This window comes from Gavialis gangeticus, unplaced genomic scaffold (genome assembly GCF_001723915.1).
Source record: "Gavialis gangeticus isolate Ggan-Ray unplaced genomic scaffold, GavGan_comp1, whole genome shotgun sequence".
Lineage (NCBI taxonomy): Eukaryota > Metazoa > Chordata > Crocodylia > Gavialidae > Gavialis > Gavialis gangeticus.
The window spans coordinates 177165146-177175424 of record NW_017729024.1 but is presented as its reverse complement, the minus strand read 5'-3'; the positions used below and the strand labels follow the sequence as shown (position 1 = coordinate 177175424).

The 10279-nt window shown below is 44.3% G+C and overlaps 1 protein-coding gene across 2 annotated transcripts in view; it reads left to right on the top strand.

Annotated features, from left to right (window-relative positions):
• The window catches only part of ST8SIA5 (ST8 alpha-N-acetyl-neuraminide alpha-2,8-sialyltransferase 5), a 94509-nt gene that overhangs the window by 68395 nt on the left and 15835 nt on the right, over window positions 1-10279 (top strand). For both annotated transcript variants that reach the window (XM_019518121.1, XM_019518120.1), the window contains 2 exons: window positions 3852-3938; window positions 6958-7102. In XM_019518121.1, coding sequence (XP_019373666.1) covers window positions 3852-3938; window positions 6958-7102 — 232 coding nt within the window. The remainder of the gene's footprint in view (window positions 1-3851; window positions 3939-6957; window positions 7103-10279) is intronic.

The window sequence follows — 10279 nt, the reverse complement described above, 5'->3', positions numbered from 1 at the left end:
CTGGCTTGCATCCATAGATGCTTCTCAAGCAAATCCCGGGACATCATTCTCCCCTTGTACTCGGTCTTGGTGAGGCTGCAGCTGGAGTACTGCATCCAGTTTTGTGCTCCACAATTCAAGAAGGATGTGGACAAGCTTGAGAGAGTGCAGAGAAGAGCCACGTGCATGATCAGAGTTCAGGAAAACAGACCTTACAATGACAGGCTGAGAGCCATGGGGCTCTTTAGCCTGGAAAAGCGCAGGCTCAGGAGTGATCTGGTGGCCACTTATAAGTTTATCAGGGTGACCACCAGGATCTGGGGGAATGACTGTTCACCAGAGCACCCCAAGGGATTATAAGGTTGAATGGTCACAAACTCCTCCATGACCATTTCAGGCTGGACATAAGGAAGAACTTGTTTACAGTCCAAGCCCCCAATGTCTGGAATAGACTGCCGCCAGAGGTGGTTCAAGCACCTTCAAGAGACATGTGGATGTTTATCTTGCTGGGATCCTATGATCCCAGCTGACTTCCTGCCCCTGGGGCAGGGGGCTGGACTTGATGATCGTTCAAGGTCCCTTCCAGCCCTAGTGTCTATGAATCTTGGATGCAAGCCTCCCTCATTGACTTTGCACAGATAAAAATGCTGGTTACAACCTCTTCCTTCATAACTGGCACTGGATGAAGGACACTGGAGTAACAACTTTATCTTGTTTGCTGACTCTCAGTGCTTAAAAATAAATAGCAAGAATGAGAACTTGAGACCCTTACCAGTGTTCGTGTTGGAGATGGTGAGTCCTGGATATGTGATTTTCAGATACTCACTAGGTGGCATAGAGGGAAATCCCTTCTCTCACTTACCAAGTAGTGCTTAACTGTTAATGGACTCTGACTTAATGGGATAATGTTAGATTTGGATGTACAGTATATATTGTTTAACATAGTAAGGCTTTTTTCTGGGCTGTGTTTTTCTAATGTGCGTACAGAATATCCATTCTTCTTTAGAGAGCTTGGGGGGATAATGGAAGATTTCTAAATTAGTATGCTCTGGTAGGCTGCAGAACGACCTAGTTCTTTATGTGTGACTTACTCTGGAAAATTCAAAGTTGCGTCCAGTTTAAGTATAAAACAGCTCTTCAAAGCCTTCTTTTATTGAAAGACAGGATAGAGAGCATTCAAAGTCCTCAACCCCAAAGGGAATACACCAAGATCCAGCAGATTCAAAGAAACCTCAAACTCCATAAAAATCTCCATGAAATCCAGTAATCCTAGTCCCTCTCCTTAGTTATTAAAGGCCAAATATTGGAAAACTTACATAAAATGTGAGGTAGAAATAACTTCTGGAAATGTATTACAGTTCCAAAATGCTGAGCCTTACAGGTCATAGTCCTAGGCTTTGCCCTGGAGTACAATATTGTCTTTCACGCATCTGTCTACAGAAAAATCTGGCTCATTTCTAGCAGAGGACTATAGCATACCTTGCTCTATGAGATTACTTAGCAATAAGGATGTTTCCCCACTGCTAGGTACTTTTTCATTTGTTTCCTCTTTTTCAAACTGTTTCCCCATCACTACCTACAACTGAAGCCTGAAGCATTGGCATCATATCGGGGCGATGAACTCCAAGCTGCAGTTACGCATACTGAACACAGGTTTATGGCTGCAGTATAGTATATGGGAGCAGAGAAGTTGAGCTGTGAAGGCATTTATTACAATGCATCAAAGCATGACTAAATGAAGTTAAGGCTATCCGCAAAATATATCCGTCATCCTAAGGTTACTGTGTAATAGCTTCTGAAGTGAAGCCTACATTAGACAAGGCACTAACAAGAAATGAAGCAGGGAAAAATGCCTTGTGACAATGGTGTGGTTCTCTTCTATGCATCCCCTCGCAGTCTGAGATGGTGCATGCTGTGCACATTTGCTTGGTCTTTGTTTTCCATGTGGACCCATTCAGGATTTTACATAGCAGTCCAGATCCTCTAAGGATCTTGTTCTTTTATAAAGTTCATCAAAGATACCAGGAAGGCCTTCACCCAGGCATCTTAGCAGAGAAACATCCCCCAACAAAGTTTAAGTCCTACTTGGATCCTTGGATCTGCTCTATGCCTTTCACCCAGTTTCAGGGATGTATTTGGTAGCCGTGTTCATCTGAGATAAAAAGAAATGCAAAACTCCAAAGCTCTTGGTTCAGAGATGATACCTTTTATTAGAGCAACTAAGAAATCGCAAAAAAATATATATCTTTCTTTGCAAGCTTTTGAGCACATGCACTCTTTTTTAGCCAATTTTGGAAACTTCATTGCTAAACAAGAAAGAAAAATGTCTACTGCCATCTGACACCACCAGGGGAAAAAAAACTGCCTTATCTGCACATCAAAGAGCAACTCACACAGAGGAACTCTCATGGACCCAGAGATCCAGACATCTACTTTCTGCTTCCTCTGTGCAAAATGAAGTTTCTTTTCTACCTAAGGGGACTTTTGCCATCTTTAATTTTCCCTTAGCCTGAAGAAGGGCACTGTGTGCCTGAAAGCTCGCAGAGAGGTAATTTTTTTTGCCATTTCTTAGTTAGCCCTATAAAAGGTATCATCTCTGCACCAAGAGTTTTGGAGTTTTGCATTTCTTTTCATCCACAGGGCGGCCATCACCTTGATTTCTTCCCTGATTCAGAGCCTCTTCTCTACTGTAGCTCCTCCCCAAGCAGCACACAGGTCTTCCTGGGGTTTCCCAGTCTCTCCTTAGCAGCCTAGCATCCTTGCTTAGCCAGAGCACGAGTGGCACGTACAAGTCAATGCAAGTCATTCTTCTGCTCTGTTCAGCACTGGCGAGGCTTCACCTGGAGCACTGTGTCCAGTTTTGGGCCCTGTACTTCAAGGAGGATGTGGACAGTTTAGAAAGAGTCCTGTGGAGAGCAACAAAAATTATTAGAGGTCTGGGAAGCACGACTTATGAGGAAAGGCTGAAAGAGTTCGGGCTATTTAGTTTAGAGAAGAGAAGACTGAAGGGAGATTTGATAACAATCTTCAAAAGCTGAAGGGTGTTTACAGAGAGGATAGAGATGGGTTTGTCTCTGTGGCTGTAGGGGATAGGCCAAGGAGCAATGGCCTTAAGGTGCAGCAGGGGAAATTTAGGTTGGAGATTAGGAGCAACTATGAAGGTGGACATTGGCACAACTGACAGTTTCATTCAACTTCAGGGTCTGCCTTTAATGAAAAGTGGTAACCTTCCAGTTCTAGGGTTCAAGGTACGGGGCTGGGACCCTGTGTGATGCACTCTTTCCTGATCACTGATTTTTTGCACAACGCTTAGGCAAGTCACTTCACCCGCTGTCTCCTGCTTCCTTTCCTGCTCTAAGTCTGCTGTGCCGTCTTAAACTGTAGGGGCTGTTTAGGGCACTGGTTTTCAACCTGTGGTCCATGGACCCCAGGGGGTCTACAGACTATGTCTAAGGGGTCTGCAAAAGATGACTATGATCAATCAAAAGTATGTGAATACCCACACTTACAATTCAAAGGAGTCCACGCCTCCACTCAACATTTCCAAAGGGGTTTGCATCTCCATTCAAAATTTCTAAGGAGTCTGCAAATGAAAAAAGGTTGAAAACCACTGGAATAGGGAATATTTTTTTTTTTACAGAGCCTGGACCAGTGGATTTCCCATACTGGTTGAGGACTTCTGGGCAATTGAGCAATGAAATTCGTAAGAACCGCTGGGATTGTTTTGGACTGAGGGGATCCTTATGGCGCATCCAGCTCTTCCTGCTCCGTGACTGTCTCATGTCTGCCTAAGGAAGTGTTACCAATAGTGATGAAGGCATTTAATAAAAGCAAACTCTGACTTCCGCGTGTCTTTTTTTCTTCTTCCTTAGGGTGAAGCAAACTGAATTGTTCGACAGGTGGAAGAGCTTGCAGATATGCAAATGGGAGATGAATGTAACAGCAGCTAACCTATTCAAGTAAGAAGGGTTGCTACCCAATGGTAACTGATGGAGCTGTCTTTGACCACAGCTGGTTGCAATCAGATGAAATGATCACATTGATAGCTATGAAGAAGCAAGTAAGACATCAGGACCCTGTTACTCTTTACCATTCATTATGGTCTGGGGCGCTGATGCATTTAAATTAGAATTGACTAGGGTTTATAAAAGGAAAGCTAAGTAGCAAGGGGCAGGTTGCTATTGAGGCATCTAATATAGAATCATAGAAATGAGGGTTGGAAGGGACCTCAGGAGGTCACATCTAGGTCAACCCCATGCTCAAAGCAGGACCAGCCCCAACTACATCATCCCAGCCAAGGTTTTGTCCAGCTGGGTCTTAAAAACCTTCAAGAATGGACAGTCTGCAACCTCTCTGGGTAACCTGTTCCAGTGCTTACTACCTTTCTCATGAGACAGTTATTTCTAATATCTAACCTGAACTTCCTTTGCTGCAACTGGAGCCCATTGCTCCTTGGTTTGTCAGCTGCAGTATAAAATATAAAATATCTACTTCCCTGTGAAGGAGGGGAAATCAGTCTGTGACAGTCTCCCCCAACCTCATGCCATGCATGTGTCAGGGAGTGAGGAGACAGCGTGCAAGCTGGGCCACGGAGCACTTATTGCAGGTTACAGTGGGTCTGTGGCCAACCAGAGAAGAGAAACCTGGGGCTCTGGCTCTCAGTCCTGCCCCTCCATCAGAAGTGCCACCCTGCTCTTTGTGACGAAATTCTCTGCTGGCGTCACTAGAATCGCTGGAGGCTCACCTTGCCAGTGTGAAAGGGCGCCTCTACAACGATGGCAGTGAGGACTTTCTTTTAGGGGAGGATTTGGCCCTGTCATCATGAGAAACATCTCCATGGAATTTGGTATTACTTGTTCTGTATTCAGAGTCCAGGTTGCTGTATCCCATCCTGCTGTACCCTTTATTAACCCTGCTCAGTTATCTTTTCCTGAGGACTTTGGCCACTTCTCTGCCCTCCAGAGACCTCTGCTACTTATTACTCTGGTACCTCTGTCGCATCTCATGTGCCCACCCCTTGCTGAAGCTCATATGAAATGGCCTCAGAACAAGCTAAGGACTCCAGCTGTGTAGCAGCAATGTCTGATTGGACCCAAAGCCTTGTTTCAGCTTTGTGCTAGGAACCTGTTTGGCTTGGTCCTGGGAAGACTTTCATTGTTTTAGAGCAAGTGGAACCTCTTGTAATAAAGATATGGATGAAAAGAAGTGCTTCCTCTCCTGGTTAAAAGTCACTGGGAGAGTTCATAAATCTTCCCCTATAATAGGGCTGTCCAACCCAGGCCTCATGCAGCTCATGAGGGGTTCATCTGCAGCCCCCAGCTCCTACATGGACATCTTCCTACCATTGCTTGTCTGAGCTTCTCCTCCCACCAGTTTCCATGTCCAGCACTTGCCCCAAAGGGTGGGACAGGGTGGTGCAGTGCTCTGGTGGTGAAAGATTAAGACTAGAGCAGACCTTCATAGTGGTGAACTAGGTCGATGCTCCAGGAACACAAGTTGGGGTTGTAGGATAGAGGAGAAGGGCTCTTCCCTCACTCTCCTGGTGCAGAAATAATGAAAGAGCAGTTCTTTCCTGTATCACCCTCCTGATTCGATTCAAGTATCTCTTGTAGTTATTTGTTAATTTATTCCCATTCATCTGTTGATTCAGCCTCATTTATGACTTTGATTGGAGCATTGTATCATTCTCTCAATTAGCCTCATCAAATTGTAGAACTTCAGCCTTTGCAATATGTATATTTGATTCTACATTTCTTTATATAGACTATATAAATAACATCCACAAAAAGCATACAGAATTGGTTTATTCTTTCAGTTTATAACATGGGCCATTTACCCTAAGAGCAAAGGTAATTCAGCTGGGAACCAGTTTGCCCTATTTGTAAATGTGTGCATTTGTCATAACCTACTCACCACCAAAATATCAGATGCATTAACTCAGAAGGAAACCTCTCCTGGAATAGAAGTGGAGATGATGACTGGATTTTGGATCCAAAGATAAAAGCAAACAAGCATTAAATGAAAGGTGTGAACCAAGAAACTGGCTTCCTTTTTGGATGTGATGCATCCCTTCTTATTGGAATTGAACATGAACTCTGTAGTGAGTGTAGAGCACTATCAATAGTGTCATCAGGGCTAGAGTTCAATGGAGACTATCCTCTGAAATGTTTCAGACTTTCAGAACTTTTCTTGTTTCACAGAAGGATACAAGTAAGGATTTTCTTTCAGAAATGAGAGAGACTCCAGAAGAACTGGGGCAGGGAGAGAGAGGGAGGGAAGCACTCCTTGGGGTTTGGGAATCCCAGGGACAAGTTCCTATACTGCCAGTCTCCTGCATCCCAGGTGAATGTCCCTTCTACTGTGCGGTAGAGATGGCCTCTGGTCCCACAAACAGTTGATTAATACAAAGTGGAATGATAACAGGGGAGACTGAGAAAGCCTTAGGCCATTGGCGATGTGTAGGGGGTTCATGCGGGTGCACATGCACCCCCTGTGATCGGCTGTGCACCCCCTGGAAGCACCAGCCACGAAACCGGAAATCCACCTCCCCTTGGCAATTGGTCGCTGGGGGACCCCCCCCCCATCCCCTCCATCAGTGATCTGGTGCCCGCCCCCAGACTCAGGAGGCACCAGTTGCCCATGGGTCAGGCTCTCCCCGAGATAGCCAGTAGCTTGTGTGCACTGTCAGTGAAGCCATTTGCTGTTTTGAGAGGTTGGGGTATCCCTGTCTCTGATTTCAACCAGGTATTCCTGGACCTGAGAACATTTTTCATTGTAAACGTGTTCATCAGACCTGGTATAGTCCAGCAGGGCTTTGGTTTTGGTGCACCAGCATTCTCCTATTAAAAAAGCATATAACCAACCCCATATATATTTTTGAAAGATTCCTTACCATCTGTAAGGAATGGGCAGTGATTTCCATGGTAATTGTAAGACCTAGTTTTCATACATAATCTCTTTTTGCTATTTATATTACAGGTCTACTCTATCCAGATGTTGCAATGCCCCTGCATTTCTATTCACCACCCAGAAAAATACTCCCCTGGGAACGAAACTGAAATATGAAGTGGATACTAGTGGGATCTTCCATATCAATCAAGAAATCTTCAGGATGTTTCCAAAGGTGCTTTACGTGGCTGCCTACATGTGTTGGAATCAACTACACTGTCATTGCTGTGTCAGATACTTCTATATGGTAGTCAGTCTTCAACCAACTGGTAGACGTTTTTTGCAAGGTTTCTTACAGTCTTACTACAAGTATGATTATTTTCCATAAAAGCATCTCTGATTATTTTGCTTCATAATATCTGCTTAAGTTGGCATGCAATGTGTCTGCTGTTTACAGCAGAATATTACTTCCCCCAGAGTTAAGTGTCTAGTGAAAACACTTCAGAAATTTGTCTATAAAAGCAGATTACTGACCAGAACTCAATGAGGGTGTATTCGTGTCCATCAAACCCAATGTTTAGCTGGCTCTGATTTTTGTTTTTATTTGAAATATCTAGAATTCAATGAATAGTTCATTTAAATAACCACTTTTTTTTCCTGTTTGAAGACTGTTGGTGAGCAGGTTACAAAATGGTCAAATGTATTTGCCATTTTAAATTCACAGATTTCTTCCGTCAGCATCTCTTGACCTGAAGTGGAAACAAAGTGTAAACAGTCTAATCTCATGTTCAGGTCTCAGTGCATGCTATAATTCATGTGACTCTGGATTATGCAACAAAATCATGCTGTGCAGAGGCGTAGCCAGGCAGCTGCATGCCTGGGGCAGCCATGACGCACAGGGTAGCTTGGGCTGCTGCCAGACTGATTGTGACAGCATGACTGTCTACCATTGCAGCAGCACCTGTTTTTGTGCTCCCCCAAAAAGGCAGACCCCAGGGCTGCTGCCCTAGTCACCCTTTCAGTTATGCTACTGATGCTATATGAATTTCAGTCTGTGCATTTATGGAATTCATCCCTTTCCCAAAGGCCAGCAACATGACTTATTTTAAGTGCTTACATGATTTCTGTTACTGCACTATCTGAATGCAGCATAATCTATAACATGTATTAGTACAGTACTCCACACAGATATAGCATATATAGCATTACTGTTAACTTTATTTTACAGATGGGGGAACTGAGGCACAGAAGAGCTAAGCCTGATGCCACAGAAAAAGTCTGGTGGAACAGGGAGCTGAACTCAAATTGCCCATGTTCCCAACCCCTGCATCACTCTTCTCCAAGGCTGAATACCCAAAGTCTCACTTAAATGCTGTATTGACGGCATAGCTGAAACTTATATTGGGTATAAACCTCTGCATGAGAGGTGAATTTCACCCACAGTGGCCTCAGTTCAGGAAAGGACTTAAGCACATGAGTAATCCCACCTCTATTCCATTGAAGGACATATTTAATTTTATGCATCTGTATGCAGCTGATAGATATCAAGAGGATATATACATATACTTGAAGTTAAGGGTATGATTAAGTGCTTTGCTAAATCACGGCCTAGGCTGGTTAGCTGCATCACTTATCCAGTCCGAAATCAGAAATAATAACTGCAACTTGGATGATGAACCAATGTATGTCTGAAGTTTGTGGAATGTAAACGTTTGAGTTGAAAGGAATGCTAGGAAAACCCTTTCCCACTCTTTGCTCAGTTCTGTGAAGGTCTGTTGTGTAAGAGCATCAAGACTCTGTATGAGTGCTGACAGAAGTGACATATGTCATGTGATTGGCCTCCTGAAAGTGCTGTACAGCTTTGCCGTGACACGTGCACAGGTGTGGAGCACTTCGGAAGCAGCCAATTGTGAGACAAATTAACCCTCATCTAACGAGGGATCAGATGAAGGTGCTCTGAAGTGGAGCACCTTAGGAAGCTTGTATTCCCTGGGGTCAGTCTGTCAGTGTGATTGGGGCTGGGCTGATGCAGCCCAGCTGCCCCCTGCTCCTCTCTCCCCCTCGGTGCTGTCTGCAAGAAGGGAGGGGGAGGGGAGGGAGCTGTGGAATGGGATTTGCCTGGCCTAAGCTGGAGTGGGGAAGAGTGGATTGAAGCCCCCCACCTCCTCCTCTTCCAGCTCGGGTCAGGCAGACACGGGCAGGGGGTGTGGTGGGAGAGATGCTAGGACGGAGAGATTGCAGGCAGACTCCTCCCCTGGATTGGCTCCGAAGTGGAACTTGATTTTCCCGCCCCCCACAACCCAACAGGCAGACATCTTTTGGGCCAGGGGGTGGGCGCTCTAACTCATGGTGCTTTATTTGAAGCGCTATGAGTTAGAGTGGAGACCTGTACGTCTGTCAGAGCCCATGTTTTTTGTGGATGGACACTCTTGACGCCCTTCAGCCCCAGGTTTGTTGAACCCATGGAAAGCAGGCCACAAATAATCACTTAGAAATACATTTCCCATCACAATTTTTCAGTCTAAAATTATTGATAAAATATGTATATGGCAACAGAAGCATTTTCATGCATACCTAAGCATATCTCTGTATATTCATAGGGTGTCATTTCTGTTGAGCTTTTACTGCATGTTTCTTTCACCCTCAGGGCTCCACTCCACCTGTGCATACATGATCATACCTCCCATTGACTTCAGTAACACCTACATGCATGTGTGATGGCAAACTTTTGCCCTTCAGCAGAGAGAAGAGATGCTTGAGACCCAGGCCTCAATCCAGCAAAGATTGACCCACATAATTTATCTATGTCAAGGGGACTAGTCAACATTCATAACATTCAGAAGTTGTGTATGTTTTTATAGGTCAGGGTCTAAATTGTCAGCTTTTTAGGGCAGGAGTTATCTTTGGGTTATACTGTACAGTTCTTAGAACAATCCCTGATTAGGGCCTCTAGGTATTGTCCTAATTCAAGTACTACATAATAAGCCTAATGCTTTTATGACAGCTTATGCTGGTTGAATATCAAACCCCAGCATTCAAGTTCAGTTCTGATCAACATCCAGAATATCTCCCCTTCCTCTGAAGTTTGTGGACCTGTTGAGTACTCTAACCTGGGCTGCATGGCTTACGGGTGCAGATTTTTGTTTTTATAAGCAGGAAGTGAATTTGTGGAGAGACAGTCTTTGTAGCAATTCAGAATAAAGTGCCTATGATGGATTGATTCTATGGTTCATGTCCCCACCTGGAAACCAGAAATTAAATAAAGTCTTTAAGAGAATAGGACTTTACAGAATCAGTTGTTGATATCAGTGGAAGGTTAGGGTTTTCTCCATTGAATTTGTCAGTTCAAATAAACATGGGATTACAAATGGCTGGGGATGATATCCTTGGTAATTCCCTATCTGTATGACTT